This window comes from Hypanus sabinus, chromosome 13 (genome assembly GCF_030144855.1).
Source record: "Hypanus sabinus isolate sHypSab1 chromosome 13, sHypSab1.hap1, whole genome shotgun sequence".
In the NCBI taxonomy this organism is placed as follows: domain Eukaryota; kingdom Metazoa; phylum Chordata; class Chondrichthyes; order Myliobatiformes; family Dasyatidae; genus Hypanus; species Hypanus sabinus.
The window spans coordinates 73,691,191-73,710,833 of NC_082718.1; the positions used below are offsets into that span (position 1 = coordinate 73,691,191).

At 46.8% G+C, this 19,643-nt stretch overlaps 1 protein-coding gene across 1 annotated transcript in view; it reads left to right on the forward strand.

Moving 5' to 3' along the window:
- The window catches only part of sgsm1a (small G protein signaling modulator 1a), a 149,649-nt gene that overhangs the window by 18,531 nt on the left and 111,475 nt on the right, over positions 1 to 19,643 (forward strand). The window contains exon 3 of the mRNA XM_059986793.1: positions 16,656 to 16,676. Coding sequence (XP_059842776.1) covers positions 16,656 to 16,676 — 21 coding nt within the window. The remainder of the gene's footprint in view (positions 1 to 16,655; positions 16,677 to 19,643) is intronic.

A 19,643-nucleotide genomic window follows, 5' to 3' on the forward strand; every position in this document is an offset into this window, starting at 1 on the left:
TAGCCTGCATTTCCTCTTTGAGAGTTGTGCTTTTGAACTGTCCTGTACACCGGGCATTTTTGCGGTATCTTGGAGGATTCAGCGAACTGGACTCTTGAAAGCGCAGGTACAGTTGCAGCAGCCATTGGTGGAGCAGGCTTGGGGTATATTGAAGTGGCAGCGCGCAGGCCCCAGAGCAAAAAATGGACCAAAGTTAGGCTGATTTAAGCCTGATTAAAAAGATCAAGGTCAAAGGTGAAGGACGGTCCAGTGTTCAGCTCACTACCCTGTGAGGTTTACTTGCTTCAGCACTGAACTGGCTCCATGGCTGTGACCTGCATCCATTGGGCTCCAGGAGCACCTTCATTCACCTTAGCACTGAACTGGCTCCGAGGCTGTGGCTGGGCTTTGGGAACAGCTTCACTTGCCTCAGCACCAAACTGGCTCAGCGGCTGTGGCTGACTTTCGGGGACTCTGCAGTTAATGTTCTGAGATTTATTTGTTTACTCTTTATGGTTTGCACTATTCGTTCTTTTCGTTCAGACTTCGGGTGTTTGACAGTCTTTGAACATAAGAACATAACATAAGAACATAAGAGATAGGAGCAGGAGTAGGCCAATCAGCCCCTCAAGCCTGCTCTGCCATTCAACAAGATCATGGCTGATCCAAACTTAACTCTAGTTATCACCGAATCCCACAAGGCAACAGTGCCAACCAACAGGGCACCATGCCACCCATTTTATTTTATTATTCATCCAGCCCAAACCCATTTGATCACCTGGGGAAAAAAAAGACGATTTGCCAATTGAGGAGAAAAAATCTGGAAAATTCCATCCAGGCTATGGAAAACTGGCCCAGGAGATCACATGGCTGATCTAAACCTAGCCTCATGTCCACTTACCTGCTCGCTCACCGTATCCCCTAATGCCATTTTTATCCAGGAAAATGTCTATCTCTGTTTTGAATTTATTGAATGTAGTAGCTTCCACAGCTCTCTGGGGCAGTAAATTCCACAGCCCCACTACCCTCTGAGTGAAGAAATTTCTCCTCATCTCAGTCCTGGAATGGCATCCCTTTATTTTAAGATTATGCCCCCTAGTCCTAGTTTCACACATCATTGGGAACATTCTCCCCGCATCCACCCGATCAGGCCCCTTCACAATCTTATATGTTTCAATAAGATCGCCTCTCATTCTTCGGAACTCCAATGAGTAGAGTCCCAATCTACTCAACCTCTCATCATGCAAAAACCCACCCATCCCCGGAATTAACCTCGTGATTAACCTTGTTGCGTTTTTTTTTAATGGATTCTCTTGTGCTCCTTTGTTTTGTGGCTGCCTGCAAGAAGATGAATCTCAAGGTTGTATAATGTATACATACTGTGATAATAAATGTACTTTGCACTTTGATGGACAAAGAACGCCGCATGCTGGGTGCCTTGATGCTGTAGAGCTGAAGAGCCATTGGACTTTCTTGAGCTCCAGTCCTTTTATCAGCTTGGCTCTGCAGAAGTGATCAGCATGGTTAAACCCCTCCAGTTTTGTGGTGGTGTCATCACAACACTGGACTAAGGAACGAGGTAGATCAGCTGGTTGAGTGGTGTTGCTACAACAACCTTGAACTCAACATCAGTAAAAGCAAGGAATTGATTGTGGACTTCAGCAAAGGGAAGAACACACACCAGTCATCGAGGGGTCAGCGATGGAAAGGGTGAGCAGCTTCAAGTTCCTGCGTGTCAACATCTCAGAAGATCTATCCTGGGCCCAACATACTGATACAATTATAAAGAAGGCATTCCAGTGGCTATATTTTAGTACAAATTTGAGGAGATTTGGTATGTCACCAAGGATTCTAGTAAATTTCTACAGGCATACCATGGAGATCATTCTAACAGGTTGTATCACTGTTTGTTGTGGAGGCGCCAGTGCACAAGATCAGAAATAGCTGCAGAGGGTCGTAGTTAGCCAACTGAGGACTGAGGACATCTTCAAAAGGTGATGTCTCAAGAAGGTGGTATCCATCATTAAAGGCCATCATTATCTTCTCATTACTCCATTCAGGGATGAAGTACAGGAGCCTGAAGACACATACATATTTTTTGGAACAGCATCTTGACCTCCATCATCAGTTTTCTGGATAGTCCATGAACCCATGAACACTACTTCATTTTTGCTCACTTTTTGCACTATTTATGTTTTACATTTATTGTAACTTAAGGTAATTTTTTATGTATTGCACTGTACTGTTGCCAGAAAACAACATTTCATTTCATATGTCAGTGATGATAATCCTGATTCAGATTCTGATTCTGATACCGGGCTGCTGTTCTAGGGTGGGTGGCTCTCTCCAGAACAGACACCGTAGCCTTGAACAAGTTGGCCCACCCGAGATTGTACTGAACAGAGTGAATTAGTCCAGGTTTTCCCCTAGTTTTCTAGGAGTGGAGTTCAAGAAACGGAATGAGAGGAAAGAGCTGTCCCCCACTGATGTGGTTCAAACTGTTAGCAGTAGGATTTCTGTCTCTCAGATTACAGTGGAGTACTGATTTCTCTGTGTCCCTTATAAGACCGTAAGACCCGAGAGCAGAATTGGACCATTCGGCCCATTGATTTTTCTCTGTCATTTCATCATGCATCCCTTGCAACCCAATCTCTTGCTTTCTCCCCATTTCTTTTCACACCCTGACTACCAACCTCTGCCTTAAATGCACTTAGTGACCTGGCCTCCACAGCTGCTTGTGGCAATGCATTCCACAAACTCACCACCCTCCGGCTAAAGAAATTCCTCTTCACCTCTGTTATAAATGGACGTCTCTCTATTCTGAGACTGTGTTCTCTGGTCTTAGATTCCCCCACCAAAGGCAGTATCTTTTCCACATCTACCCTGTCTAGGCCTTTCAACATCTGATTCAATGAGATTCCCCCCTCTCATTCTAAGTTCCAGTGAGTACAGGCCTAGAGCCATAAACATTCCTCATATGATAACCTTTTCATTCCCAGTATCATCCTCATGAACCTCCTCTGAACCTTATCCAATGTCAGCACATCCTTTCTCAGATAAGGGGCCCAAAACTGCAAGTGAGACATCACTAATACTTTATAAAGTCTCAACATTACATCCTTGCTTTAAGTCCTTTCAAAATGAATGCTAACACTATTTGCCTTCCTCACCACCAACTCAGACTGCAAGTTAACCTTTAGGGAATCCTGCACGAGGACTCCCAAATCTCTTTGTAACTTGGACTTTTGAATCCCACCCCTCTCCCCCCCCCCCGTTTAGAAAATAGTCTACGCATTTATTCCTTCTACCAAAGTGCATGACCATATACTTCACAACACTGTATTCCATTTGCCCATTCTCCTAATGTGTCTGAAGTCCTTCTGCAGTCCTTCTGCAGTCTCTTTGCTTTCTCAATACTACCTGTCTCTTCACGTACCACCAGGCACAAGGTCAGCTGGGACACCACTGTTAAAAGACAATTGAACATCTCCCTGGTATGTTAAAATGATTTGTTGACCTCACAGTCTACCTCATTATTCAGATTCAGGTTCACTTATTTATCCCATGTACATTGAAACATACAGTGAAAAGTGTAATGTAGGGATCCATTTCTTTTAGAGCAATGACCCCCCCCCCCCCCCAGCATTGTGTATGATCTGCTGTGTACGCATGCAAGTTGTTCTCTCTCTCTCTCGCTGCAATGTGAATACAGCTGTTAAAGCCATCTCTCTCTCCCATGTGCGTGTTTTTATTTAATTGATACGTAGTCTTGCACAGACACAACAAATTGGTGATGAGTACGAACCTGAATGTCAGAAATGATCACGAACTGAAACAACAGTTATGGGACAAAACAGTGAGAGTTACACAGCACAAGAAACTCAAGGGACACATGTATAACAGTGAAAGATGTGCTGAATTTAAAGTGAAAATAATGTAGTGATGGCTTCAGTTGCAAAAATTGACAAATTTCGTAGCACTAATGAAGGCTGGGAGTAGTATATCGAGAGGGTTGAACTGTATTATAACGTGAACAACGTGGAGGAGCAAAAGAGAGCCCCTACACTTCTTAGCTTAATGGGCCCAGGAACGAACAGTCTCTTATGCAATTTAGTAATCCATGCAAAGCCAGCAAGCTAGACATTCAACAAAACTTACAAGTTTACAAAATCACTTGAGCCCTAAGCCACTGGTAATAGCTGAGAGCTTTAGGTTTTACAAAAGGAACCAGTCAAAAAATGAAAGCATTTCTGAATACAGAACTGTGTAAACTTTCCCAGTAGTGTGACTTTAGAGATGGACTATCTGATACATTAAGGGACAGGCTTGTATGTGGCATGCATAGTCAAAGAACTCAAAGTAGGCTACTGTCCAAAAGAGACGTAATCTTAGATCAGGCATTGACCATTGCAATATCGTTAAAGGTTTCAGCAAAGGATGTACCAGAACTATAGAAAAAGAAGTTAGAATATGAAATGCACAAAATGTCCTTGAATGGTGCAAAATCCAAAAATGTTATCAATGTGGCAAGTCCTTCCATGATGCAAATGACTGTTGGTTCAAGAAAAAGTGTGGGGAAGGTTTCACAGGCAAAGTCACATTGAGAGAATATGCAAGGCAGGCAGAAAGTCTGAAACATGACTAAGTAAAGGCATAAGCAACTGAATGTAAAACAGAATCAGACAACATAGAATCTGAAGAAGGTGAACTGTCATCCCTAGAACTGCATAGCATTACTGAAGCAGAGTGCAATATATAAAATGGATCACAATAGCTGTGTCTGGTGTAAAACTGAAAATTCAGCTGGATTTAGGGTCAGCTTTGTTCATAATTCCAGAAGGTGAACTACAACAGACTGTTTTCTAAGATACCATTAAAGAAGACCTCAGTGATACTAAGGACCTATACAGGGGAAAAAGTGTCTCCCAAAGGTAACCTGAAAGTAAATGTGACATAAGGAGGTGAAACACAACAGTTAGGGCTTTATGTATTGAAAAGTGGAAGGCCTGCATATTATTGGACACGAATGATTGAGAAAAATCCAACTAGACTGGCACTGAATCAAAGCTCTCAGTGTGAGATCACCAGGCAATGGCAGCCCAAATGGTGTCTCTAACCAGAGGCTGTCACAGCTGCTTAATGCTAATTGGAAGGTTTTGAAAATGGAATAGATAAACAGATCAGACTTGCCATAATCTGCTCAGGATGCTGAAAAGTTCAAAATACACTCCTGCAGGCAGTGTCACACTCGTGTGAGTGGCTGTCATCACCATGGCAATGAGTACATATTGACTTTGCTGGGCCATTCATGGACTCCATGTTTCTGATTGCTGTGGATGTTCATTCAAAGTGGCTGGAAGTTTTACCAATGAAGTCAACCACCTCAGCGAAGACTCTCTCCACCTCGAGGAATATTTTTGCTAGAATTAGCTTACCAGAACAAATTGTGAGTGACAACAGACCACGATACATGTCAGAAGAATTGGGACTGTTCATGAAAAAAATAGCATAATTTCAAGTCAGCTCCTCACCACCCAGCAATGAATGGGTTAGCTGAAAGGTTTATCCAAACCTTCAAGAAGTCCCATTAAAGCGATGGACATGGAGGACATTTCTCTACAGCACAGGGTGGACAACTTCCTTTTTGTGTATCGGAACTCTGCTCGTGTGACAACAAATCAAACACCTGCAATGCTGTTCATGAACAAGAATCTGAGATCTTGCGTAGACCTCCTGAAACCAGACTGCAGAGGGAAGTGCAGAAGAAATAGTTCAGCCAGTTGCTAAGTGAAGCAGCAAGGAGCTTCTTGATTGGACAGGAAGATTACTGAGAAGACAGGTGGACACCTGGTAGGATAGCTCTAAGAAATAATACACCGATGTACACAGTGGATGTTGGCGATCAGACACAGAGACGTCATGTGGACCAGATACTGGATACTCAACCTGAGTAGATTGCATTAAACAAGACAGTCACATTACAGTCACCAGACTTAACTCCCAGTGACAATGTCACTGACAACAACTTGACACCAGAAACTGAGAATGTTGTGAAAGGGAAATTCAGTGTTTTGTACATATACAGTTTATGTTGCATCAATCTAAAGGAGGAGGAAGTGTAATGTAAGGATCTATTTCTTTTATGGATTGTTGTCTATGCCTGCATATTAATCTGCAATGTGAATACACTAGTTAAAGCCATCTCCCGTGTCCATGCTGTTATTTAATTGATCTGTAGTTGTGCACAGACACAACAAAATGCAGCACTTGTGTTAACAACCAACACAACCTGAGGATATGCTGGGGGCAGCCTGCAAAGGTTGCCACATATACTAGTGCCAACATTGCATGCCCACAGCATTCAGCAGAACAGTACAAACAACAGCAACAGAACAACAACAGCAAAACAAACCCTTCCCCTCCCCTCCCATTCACACAGACAGATATACCTGATCTCCTACCTGCCCTACACTACCTCTGTATCTGTAACACTTCATTCTGCATTCTGTTATTGTTTTCCATTGCTTTGCCTTAATGCACCGTTACACTGAAAAGATCTGTATGGGTGACATGCTGAGCAAAGCTTTTCACTGTACCTCAGTACAGGTTACATTAATAAACCAATTTGCTAGTTGAACACAGGCTCCCACTGTGGGTCTTGCTTTGGAACTGCTGGATCTGAAAGTGATATTGTCCAGAAGTCAAGAACCGGGTGCAAATCATATGGTCACAGACATCTTATCAGATGCTCTTTACAGTACAAGTCAGTTACAGTCAGGTTGTAGCAGCAAGTAATGTAAAGTGAACAGAACTAAAGACTGTTGTCTCTCCTTATTCCTCAAACCAGTGATACAAACAGTCTGTGGGACAACAGGGACAGTCTTGATTTATTCTGCCATGACACAGCCTTTCAGACAAGGAAATTGCAGGATAGAACCAGATATACTACAAATTACTGAAAATCCGCTGAATATTTTCAAACAGGTGATGATACAAACATAAAAGCAAGCACAAGAAAAATAGTAAATGAGACCCTCATCCAGTAGAACCCACCTGTTGGTGTTGCTCAGGTATCTAGACTGTATAGGTGAGATATCTGGTGTCATCCTGTCACTGGTGTCCAGCAGCTGTGACCTCCCCCCCCCCCCCCCCCCAACCCACAGGCCACCACCCATTGGTGGCAAACTGAGGGGTGTGGAAATCGATACAGGAAGGTTCATCGTGCCTGCTGTAGGTTTTGGGGTTTCCTAAATTGATTTTCCCTTTAATCCAGAGGTGTAGAGTCTTGTGATGAAAGCAAAATTGTGTGTGTTGCTTTGGTTTCTAGCATCTGCAGATTTTTTCTTGCTTGAGGCTTCTTTCATCCAACTTTCCTGATACCCCCTCAGATCTCCTGGATCTTAATTCCCCAGCTCTTCGTGTTGTAATTAAGATGTCTCTGGTGAGGTACAAGAGGTAGAAGGAAAAGCATGCTGGTGAAGTTAGAGGGAGGAATGAAATGAATCACTGGGAAACGTTAGATCATTAGAAGTAGTAGCAGGAGTCGGTATTCTGGCCTGTTGAGCCTGCTCTGCCATTCAATAAGATCATGGCTGATATGGCCGTCGACTCACATCCACCTACCTGCCTTTTCCCTATAACCATTAATTCTCCTAACATGCAAAGATCTATCCGACCTTGTCTTAAATATATTTACTGAGGTAGCCTCCACTGCTTCATTGGGAAGAGAATTCCACAGATTCCCCACTCTCTGGGAAAAGCAATTCCTCCTCATCTCCATCCTAAATCTACTCCCCCAAAATTCCGAGGTTATGCTTCCTAGTTCTAGTCCCAACTACCAGTGGAAACAACTTTCCCGCCTCTATCTTATCTATCCCTTTGATAATTTTATATGTTTCTGTAAGATCTCCTCATTTTTCTGAATTCCAGCAAGTACAGTCCCAGGCAACTCAATATGTCCTCATAATCTAATCCTTTCATCTCTGGGATCAGCCTGGTGAACCACCTCTGCACCACCTCCAAAGCCAGTATATCCTTCCTCAAGTAGGGAGACCAGAACTACACGTAATAATCCAGATGTGGACTCACCAGTATCCTGTAAGTTGCAGCATAACCTCCCTGTTCTTAAATTCAATCCCTCTAGCAATGAAACCAACATTCCATTTGCCATCTTGATAGCCTGCTGCACCAACAAACCAACCTTTTGTGATTCATGCTCAAGCTCTCCCACGTGCCTCTACACAGTAGCATGCTGCAGTCTCTTACCATTTAAATAATAATCTGATCTTCCATTTTTTCCTTCCAAAGTGGATGACCTCATATTTACCAACATTGTACTCCATCTGACAAACCCTTGCCCACTCATTTAACCTATCTATATCTATCTGCAGACTCTCTGTATCTTCTGCACAATTTGCTTTTCCACTCAATTTAGTATCATCAGCAAACTTGGATACACTACAGTCGGTCTCCTCTTCCAGTTTGTTAATGTATATCGTGAATAGTTGTGGGCCCAGCACCGACCCCTGTGGCACACTGCTCACCACTGTTTGCCAACCAGAGTAACACTCATATATCCCAACTGCCTGCTTTCTATTAACCAATCCTCTATCGATTGGTTTATTAATGTAACCTTTACTGAGGTACATCACGCCCAGCTCTATGCATCCTTATCTTATGGATAAGTTTTTTTATGTACACCTTATCAAATGCCTTCTGAAAATCCAAGTAAATAATGTCCATCTGTTCCATTCTATCCACTGTGCTCATTATATCCTCAAAGAACTCCCGTAAGTTTGTAAAACAGGACCTGCCTTTGCTGAATCCATGCTGCGTCTGCCTAATGGATCCATTTAACATAAGAAATAGGAGCGGGAGTAGGCCATCCGGCCAATCGAGCCTGCCCTGCCATTCAGTAAAATCAAAGCTGATCTGTCCGTAAACTCAGCTCGTGAAAAGTCTGCCTTTTCCCCATAACCTTTAATTCCCCTACTATGTAAAAATCTATCTAACTGTATCTTAAATATATTTAGTGAAGAAGCCTCAACTGCTTCCCTGGGCAGAGAATTCCACAGATTCACTACTCTCTGGGAAAAACAGCTTCTCCTTATCTCAGTCCTAAATCTTCTCCCCTGAATCTTGAGGCAATGTCCTCTAGTTCTAGTCTCACCTACCAATGGAAACAACTTTCCTACTTCTATCTTATCTATATCTTCTAAAATTTTGTATGTTTCTATAAGATCCCCTCTCATTCTTCTGAATTCCAGAGAAGACAGTCCCAAGTGACTCAATTGCTCCTCATAGGTTAACCCTTTCATCTCTGGAATCAACCTGGTGAACTTCCTCTGCACTGCCTCAAAAGCCTAAGTATCATTCCTTAAGTATGGAGACCAGAACTGCATACAGTACTCCAGGTGCGGCCTCACCAGTACCCTGTATAGTTGCAGCAAGACCTCCCTGCTCTTGAATTCAATCCCTCTAGCAATGAAGACCAACATTCCATTTGCCTTCTTAACAACCTTAGTACCTGCAAGCCAACTTTTTGCAATTCATGCACAAGCATTCCCAAGTCCCTCTGCATAACAGCATGCTGCAATTTTTCACCATTTAAATAATAATCTGCTCGTCTATTATTCCTTCCAAAGTGGATGATCTTGCATTTACCAATGTTGTATTCCATCTGCCGGACCTTGGCCCATTCACTTAACCTATCTTTATCCCTCTGCAGACTCTCCACATCCTCTGTACAATTTGTTCTTCCTCTCAGTTTGGTGTCATCAGCAAATTTTGCTATGCTACACTCAGTCCCCTCTTCCAAATTATCAATGTAAATGGTAAATAGCTGCAGGCCCAGCACCAACCCCTGCGGCACCCCACTCATCACTGACTGCCAACCGGAGAAGCACCCATTTATACCATCTCTCTGCCTTTTATTGGTTAACCAATCCACTATCTATGCCAGTACACTTCCTCTGACTGCATGCATCTGTATCTTATTTATAAGTCTCTTGTGCAGCACCTTATCGAACACCTTCTGGAAATCCAAGTATACGACATCCACCTGTTCCCCTCAATCCACTGTACTCATTATGTCCTTTCTGAATCCATGCTGCGTCTGTCGAATAGAACCACTCCTTTCTAACTGTTTTGCTATTTCTTCCTTAGTGACAGCTTCAAGCATTTTCCCAACTACAGATGTTAAATTAACTGGCCTATAGATGCCCGTCTTTTGCCTACATCCTTTTTTGAACAGTTGCATGACAGTCACCGTCTTCCAGTCCACCAGGACCTACCCAGATTCCAGAGAATTTTGGTAAATCATCACCAAAGCCTCTACTATAACTTCTGCCATTTCTTTCAGTACCCTGGGATGCATTCCATCAGGACCGGGGGACTTGTCTATCTTCAGGCCCACAGGTTTGCTCAGCACTACCTCTTTAGTGATAGCTATTGTATCGAGGTCCTTACTTCCCATCACATCCATAACATCTCTCTTTGGCGTGTTAGATATGCCCTCCACCATGAAGATTGACACAAAATAGTCATCCAAAGCCTTCGGTATTTCCTCAAAATCCAATATCAGTTCCCCCTTCTCTTCTTCCAAGGGACCCACATTCACTTTAGCCACCCTTTTCCGCTTTGTATAATTATAAAAAAAAACTTTTGCTATCCGTTGTTATATTTTGTGCTAGCTTATTTTCATAATCTAGCTTTCCTTTTTTTTATTGCTCACTTTGTGGTACTTTTTTGCTTTTTAAAGTTTTCTCAGTCTTCCAGTTTCCCACTACTCTTGGCAACTTTGTGTACACAGACTTTTAGTTTGATGCCTTCTTTTATTTCCTTAGTTATCCAAGGCTGGCTCTCCCCACCCTTACTGTCCTTGCTTTTTACTGGGATATACTTTTGTTGAGCACCGTGAGAAACCTCTTTGAAAGTCTTCCACTGTTCCTCAACTGTCCCACCATATAGTCTGTGTTCCCAGTTCTACACTAGCCATATCCTCCCTCATCCCATTGTAATCTCCATTGTTTGGGCATAAAACACTGGTTTTAGATTGAACTATTGCACCCTCCATTTGTATGAGAAATTCAATCGTACTGTGATCACTCTTTCCAAGAGGATCCCTAACTACAAGATCACAAATTTTACCTGTCTCATTGCGCAGGACCAGATCTAAGATAGTATTGTAGCGGTGTGCTACAAGCAGCGCTAAAATTACGACACGGAGTCGGTAACTGCAGTCGAAGGAAAAAACTTTATTCGAAAACTTCAGCCTCACTTTTAAGCCTCTGTCAACCGGCCCCCCATGGCGAAGAGGCTCCAAAGCTCTGTGCTCGCAAACCCCCGTAGGCTATCTAATTGTGAGTCGGTTCGCATACGCTAGGAAATGAGCCGCCACATAACCCCCCCCCAGAACCGGCGATACACCCCCCAATGTCCACAGCCTGGGCCAGAACCTGCTTGGGAGGTCGGCCTCTGCGCCGAGGCGCCGGAAACTCGGCCGGTTGCGCCAGGTCCACATGGGCCGGCTTGAGGCGGTCCACCGTGAAAACCTCCTCCTTCCCCCCAACGTCCAGCACGAACGTGGACCCGTTGTTCCGGAGCACCGTAAACGGCCCCTCGTATGGCCGCTGCAGCGGTGGCCGATGCCCGCCCCTTCGTACAAACACAAACTTACAGTTCCGTAGGTCTTTGGGTACGCAGGTCGGGTGCCGCCCATGCTGTGAAGTGGGTATGGGGGCCAGGTTACCGAGCTTCTCGCGAAGTCTGCCCAGGACTGCAGCGGGTTCTTCCTCTTGCCCCCTCGGGGCTGGTAGGAACTCCCCGGGGACGGCCAGGGGCGCGCCGTATACCAACTCGGCCGACGAGGCGTGCAGGTCGTCCTTGGGCGCTGTGCGGATGCCGAGAAGGACCCAGGGAAGCTCGTCCGCCCAGTTGGCTCCTCGCAGGCGGGCCATGAGGGCCGACTTCAGGTGACGGTGGAAACGCTCCACTAGCCCGTTCGACTGTGGGTGGTAGGCAGTGGTGTGGTGCAGCTGAGTCCCCAAAAGGCTGGCCATAGCTGACCACAGGCTGGAGGTGAACTGGGCGCCTCTGTCGGAGGTAATGTGGGCTGGTACACCAAAGCGGGATATCCAGGTGGCAATCAGGGCTCGGGCGCAAGATTCGGAGGTGGTGTCGGTGAGCGGGACCGCCTCTGGCCATCTTGTGAACCGGTCCACGATAGTCAGGAGGTAACGCGCTCCGCGCGACACTGGCAGGGGGCCCACGATATCCACATGAATGTGGTCGAAACGCCGGTGGGCGGGATGGAACTGCTGCGGTGGGGCTTTGGTGTGCCGCTGAACCTTGGCCGTCTGGCAGTGCATGCACGTCCTGGCCCATTCACTGACCTGCTTGCGGAGTCCGTGCCAAACGAACCTGCTGGAAACCATCCGGACAGTTGTCCGGATGGAGGGATGCGCCAAGTTATGAATGGAGTCGAAAACACGTCGCCGCCAGGCTGCGGGGACGACCGGACGGGGCTGGCTGGTGGCGACGTCACAGAGTAGGGTCCTCTCACCTGGGCCCACGGGGAGGTCCTGGAGCTGCAAACCAGAGACCGCAGTCCTGTAACTCGGAATCTCCTCATCTACCTGCTGTGCCTCTGCCAGTGCCTCAAAGTCTACCCCTTGGGAAAGGGCATGAACGGTAGGGCGAGAGAGCGCATCCGCCACGACATTGTCCTTACCCGAGACGTGCCGGACATCCGTTGTGTATTCAGAGATGTAGGACAGGTGGCGTTGCTGGCGGGATGACCAGGGGTCGGATGCTTTCGTAAACGCAAAGGTAAGCGGTTTGTGGTCCGTGAACGCGGTGAAGGGCCGGCCTTCTAGGAAGTACCTGAAATGCCGGATTGCCAGGTAGAGCGCCAACAGTTCCCGGTCAAAAGCACTGTACTTGAGCTCGGGTGGCCGCAGGTGTTTGCTGAAAAACGCCAGGGGTTGCCAGCGACCTGCGATGAGCTGCTCCAGCACCCCACCGACTGCCGTGTTTGATGCGTCCACTGTGAGGGCGGTAGGGGAGTCCATTCTGGGATGTACTAGCATTGCGGCGTCAGCCAAAGCTTCCTTCGTTTGAACGAAAGCGGCGGCGGACTCCTCGTCCCAGGTAATGTCCTTGCTCGGACCCGACATCAGGGCGAACAGGGGGCGCATGATCCGGGCAGCTGAAGGGAGGAAGCGGCGGTAGAAATTGACCATACCTACGAATTCCTGAAGGCCTTTGATCGTGGTGGGTCGGGGGAAGTGGCGGACCGCATCTACCTTAGCGGGCAGAGGGGTTGCCCCGTCTTTAGTAATCCTGTGGCCCAGGAAGTCAATGGTATCAAGTCCGAACTGGCATTTGGCAGGGTTGATTGTAAGACCGTACTCACTCAGTCGGGCGCAGAGTTGACGGAGGTGGGACAGATGCTCCTGACGACTGCCGCTGGCTATGAGGATGTCATCCAAATAGATGAACGCGAAGTCCAGGTCCCGTCCCACCGCGTCCATTAACCGCTGGAACGTCTGTGCGGCATTCTTCAGGCCGAACGGCATGCGGAGGAACTCGAAGAGGCCAAACGGGGTGATGAGAGCCGTCTTGGGGACGTCGTCAGGATGCATCGGGATTTGATGGTACCCTCGGACAAGGTCGACCTTGGAGAAGATCCGGGCGCCGTGCAGGTTTGCCGCAAAGTCCTGAATGTGCGGCACAGGGTAGCGGTCCGCTGTGGTAGCCTTGTTCAGCCTGCGGTAGTCGCCGCACGGTCTCCAGCCCCCCGTCGCTTTGGGCACCATGTGCAGGGGGGAAGCCCAGGGGCTGTCGGACCGCCGGATGATCCCCAATTCCTCCATTCTCTGGAACTCCTCCTTCGCCAGTCGGAGCTTGTCCGGGGGAAGCCGCCGAGCACGGGCATGGAGGGGTGGTCCCTGTGTCGGGATGTGGTGCTGTACGCCGTGCCTGGGCATGGCTGCTGTGAACTGCGGTGCCAGAACCGATGGGAACTCCGCCAGGACCCTGGTGAAGTCGTTGTCGGACAGCGTGATGGAGCCGAGGTGAGGGGCTGGCAACTGGGCCGCGCCCAGGGAGAACGTCTGAAAGGTCTCGGCGTGTACCAGTCTCTTCCTGGGCAGGTCAACCAGCAGGCTGTGAGCTCGCAAAAAATCCGCACCCAGAAGCGGTTGGGCTACGGCGGCCAGTGTGAAGTCCCACGTGAACTGGCTGGGGCCGAACAGTAGCTGCACCTGACGGGTGCCATAGGTCCTTACTGTGCTGCCATTCACGGCCCTCAGGGGGGGACCCGGTGCCCTGCTGCGGGTGTCGTAACTTGTCGGAGGTAAAACGCTGATCTCAGCCCCAGTATCGACCAAAAACCGGCGTCCCGACCTTCTATCCCACACATACAGGAGGCTATCCCGATGGCCAGCCGCCGTAGCCATCAGCGGCGGCTGGCCCTGGCGTTTCCCGGGAACTTGCAGGGCGGGCGGCAACGGCGGGCTTCTGCGCCCCACCGCTGGTGGTAGAAGCACCAGTGGTCATTGGGCCGGGGGTTAGTGGGCTCTGCGGCCGGGCCTGGACTGGTTTGCTGCTGGGAGCGTGGCTGGGAGATCTGTGCGATGGACGCCCCACTCACCTTTTTGGCGTTCCACAGCAAGTCCGCCCGGGCTGCCACCTTCCGGGGGTCACTGAAATCCGCGTCGGACAGCAGCAGGCGTATGTCCTCGGGCAGCTGCTCCAGGAATGCCTGCTCAAACATGAGGCCTGTGTGTCCCTCGGCCAGAGACAACATCTCATTCATTAAAGCCGATGGAGGTCTGTCGCCCAAGCCATCCAGGTGCAGTAAACGGGCAGCCCGCTCGCGCCGTGAGAGTCCGAAAGTCCTGAGGAGCAGGGCTTTGAATTCCGTGTACTTGCCGTCTGCCGGGGGCGACTGTACGAACTCCGCGACCCGGGCAGCTGTGTCCTGGTCGAGGGAGCCCACCACGTAGTAGTAGCGGGTGTCTTCTGAGGTGATCCGGCGAACGTGGAATTGGGCTTCGGCTTGCTGGAACCATAGGTCCGGGCGCTGTGTCCAGAAACCCGGCAGTTTCAACAAAACCGCATGAACAGAGGCGGCGTCGGTCATTTCTGGTCCAAAAATCGTTTGGACCGTCGGGGTCACCAATTGTAGCGGTGTGCTACAAGCAGCGCTAAAATTACGACACGGAGTCGGTAACTGCAGTCGAAGGAAAAAACTTTATTCGAAAACTTCAGCCTCACTTTTAAGCCTCTGTCAACCGGCCCCCCATGGCGAAGAGGCTCCAAAGCTCTGTGCTCGCAAACCCCCGTAGGCTATCTAATTGTGAGTCGGTTCGCATACGCTAGGAAATGAGCCGCCACAGTATGTTCCTTTGTGGGTTCAGTAACATGCTGTTTAAAAAAGCCATCACAGATGCATTCCATGAAGCCCTCCTCAAAACTTCCTCGACCAATTTGACTCACCCAATCTACGTGCAAGTTAAAGTCCCCCGTGGTAACTGCTGTTCCATTCTTTCTTGCCTCAGATATTTCTCAGTTTATTGCCTGTACCACTCTAATGTTGCTATTCTGTGGCCAATAGACAACTCCCACCAGTGATTTTTTTCCCTTTATTATTTCTTCTCTCTACCCAGTTGGATTCAACATTCTGATCCTTAGATCTTATATTGTCTCTCACTATCCCCTGATCTTATCTTTAATTTAGAGTGCCATCCCACCTCCCTTACCTTCCTGCCTGTCCTTCCATATTACCTGATATCCTTGGATATTTAATTCCCAGTCCTCTATACCCTGGTACCACGTCTCTGTAATGGCTACTAAATCATACCCCTGTACTGATTTGAGCCACTAGTTCACTGACCTTGTTTCGGATTCTACAGGCATTCAAATAAAGTGCCCTTACACTCACTGTGCTTTTAAAATCTTCTCATCTTTTACTCTTTTGCACGACTTTTCTTCACTCCCTTCTTACTTTTCTCTTTTTTATCTTTTGATTTTTCTTTATCTTTATCCACATTTTTTTTAAAAAACTTTATCCATACTTCTCCAATCTGTTGAACCCACCCCCCACTAGTATTTAATTTAAAGCCCTATCCACAGCCCTAGTTATGCGATTCGCAAGGATCCAGGTCCCATCATGGTTCAGGTGGAGCTTGTCCCATTGGTAGAGCTCCCTCCTTTCTCAATACTGGTGCCAATTTCCCATGAATTCAAACCCACTTCTCCCACACCAATCCTTGAGCCATGCATTTAACTCTATAATCTTCTTGACCCTATGCCATCTTATACGTGGCTCGGATAGTAATCCAGAGATTACCACCTTTTTGGTTCTGTTTTGGAAATCTTGGATTCTGCTGGTTTTAAATAGTAAGTTCTATTTAATGTAATAATTGAAGAAATTGGAATTCCAAACACAGGTGATTATTCCAGTCTAACAGCAAGAAATCCTTTACATGTGATGATAACCTCATAACAAGTAGCTCGTGTAGAGAATGAGTAAAGTTTGATAATATATCTATTCTTAGCATTGATACAGAGTCAATAGGCTTGGAGGCCAAATGACTTCTCCCTGCTTATTTTCTTATGTAGTGTCTCTATATAATGCACATTGTTTTGGTGAATATTGTTCATTGTCATAGTTTTCTACAGTGCAGAAGCAGGTTCCTTAGCCCAGCTTGTCCATGACTATCAGAATGCCTATCTGAGGTGGTCTCATTTGCCTGCATTTGACACAAATCTCTCTAAACCTATCCTATCCATGTATCTCTCCAAGTGACTTTCAAACACACTAATTATACCTGCCTCTACCACTTTGGCAGCTTGCTCCACACACCACTGTACTCTGTGTGGAAAAAACCCATGCCTCCTGGTTTTAGATGCCAGTCCCCTGGGATAAAGGCCATGACCATTCACCCACCTCAAGACGATATGGGACTATTTGGAGATCAGATGACCATGAGAAATTCTCTTCACTGGCGGCGGGGGCTTTCAGCTGGCGCTATGGAGTCCCTTACGTTGTTCACGCACAGTTGTAAAGATAAATATTGGCTTTATTTGTCACATGTACATTGAAACATTGAAGGATATAGTAAGATGCATCACTTGTACCTGTATGTCTCTGGTGGAAGATGGGAGGGAATCAGAGCACCCAGAGGAAACCCACATGGTCATGGGGAGAATATGTTCCTTCCAAACAGCAGTAGCAGTTGAGACCTGCCTACTGGTATTGTAAAGTGTTAAACTACCCTTTGTGCTAGGGTGCCACCCATTAATATTACTGATTGATGTCTGAGTCAGGATGAGTGAGCTAGACTCCAGATGGCCTGCTTTATCTGCAAGCAGCTGGAAATGGGTGCAGTGTCCTGAAGTAATGAATGCAATCGGAGATGTTTCATTGAGTTTGGATGTTTATCACTATGCAATTTTGTGCTTGTTTTTTGGCTGATTGTGGGGAATTTGATGAAAAATGCTTCAGACATTGGCAGTATTCCAAGATCAGTTTGCTGTGATTCAGTCCAGTGCAAAATATCCAGAAGGATAGCACATTTGAAACCTGTTGAACGTTGAGAGGCCTGGACAGAGTGGATGTGGAGAGGATGTTTCCTATGGTGGGGAGAGTCCAGGAACAGAGGGCACTGCTTCAGAATAGAGGGGCATCCATTTAGAACAGAGATGAGGAGGGATTTCTTTAGAGGGTGGCGAGGTCAGGTCATTGGATATATTTAAGGCAGAGGTTGATAGATTCCTGATTAGTCAGGGTGTGAAATGTTATGGGGAGATGGCAGGAGATTGCGGCTGAGAGGGAAATGGATCAGCCATCGGGAACTCAGCGGGTCAGGCATGGAGAGGAATAAGCAGTCGACATTTCAGCCTAAGGCTCTTCATCAGGACAAGAAAGGAAGAGGGAGAGTCCAGAATGAAAAGGTGGGGGAAGGGGAGGAGTACGAGTTGGCAGGTGATGGGTGAGACCAGGTGAGGGGGAAGAAGTGAGAGGCTGGGAGATGATAGGTGGAATCTGACAAGAGTGGAGTGTGGAGAATGGGAGAAAGGGAAAGCTGAAGGGAACCAGAGTGAGGAGGAGAAGAGAAGGGGTAAGAGGGGAACCTGACAGGGGAATGTAAGAGGGGGAGGGGGAGACATTACCAGAAGTTGTAGAAATCGATGTTCATGCCATTAGGCTGAAGACTACCCAGATGAACTATGAGGTGCTGCTCCTCCAACCTGTGAGTGTCCTCATTGTGGCAGTAGAGGTGGCCATGGACCAGGAGGATGACACTGAACAGAAAGCAGTGTAAATACGGTATTCTTACATAGTAAAACTGAGCAAACTGTCTTCCAGCTGTGTTAATTTGCACTAGACTACAGAAGGTGATATTGAGACTACTGTTAGAAGCTCGGTCAAAGAGAGGTATTATGACCTCACGGTTCACTGAAGAACAGTTGTTATTGAAGCAAAGTTGCCAGCAGCTTCATATGTCCACTGAATGGCAATTCATCCATAAAATATAGTCACAGAGCACAGAAACAGGCCCTTTGGCCCATCTGGTCCATGCCAATCTATTATTTGTCACAAAAATAGACCAGCTGGACAATACAAACATCTATGTCAGGATGCTGTTCATTGACTATAGCTCAATATTTAACACCATCATTCCCACAATCCTGATTGATAAGTTACAGAACCTGGGCCTTTGTACCTCCCTCTGCAGTTGGATCCTTGACTTCCTAACCAGAAGACCACAATCTGTGCAGATTGGTGATAACATCTCCTCCTCGCTGATGATCAACACTGGTGCACCTCAGGGGAGTGTGGGTTAGCCCACTGCTGTACTTTTTCTATAGCCATGACTGTGTGGCTAGGCATAGCTCAAATACCGTCTATTAATTTGCTGCTGATACAATCAATGTTGGTAGAATTTCAGATGGAAACGAGAGGACATACAGGAGTGAGATATACCAACTAGTGGAGTGGTATTGCAGCAACAACCTGGCACTCGACGTCAGTATGACTAAGGAGTTGGTTGTGGTCTTAGGGAAGGGTAAGATGAAGGAACACATACCAATCCTCATAGAGGGATCAGAAGTGGAGAACGTGAGCAGTTTTAAGTTCCTGGGTGTCAAAATCTCTGAGAACCTAACCTGGTCCCAACATATTGATGCAGGTTTAAAGAAGGCAAGACAGCGACTACATTAGGAGTTTGAAGAGATTTGATATGTCAATAAATACACTCAAAAACTTCTGTAGATGTACTGTGGAGAGCATTCTGACAGGCTGCATCACTTCTAGTATGGTGGGGGGTGGCGGCTACTACACAGGACTGAAAGAAGCTGCAGAGGGTCGTAAATTTTTTTTCGGCTTCATCTTGGGCACTAGCCTACAAAGTACCCAGGACATCTTCAAGGAGTGGTATCTCAGAAAGACAATGTCCATTATTAAGGACCCCAGCATCCAGGTTATGTCCTTTTCTCACTGTAGCTATTAGGTAAGAGGTACGAGCCCAAAGGCTCTCATTCAGTGATTCAGGAACAGCTGCTTCCTCCTGCCATCCGATTCCTAAGTGGACATTGAACCAGTGAACACTAACTCGCTTTTTAAATATACATTATTTCTGTTTTTGCATGTTTTT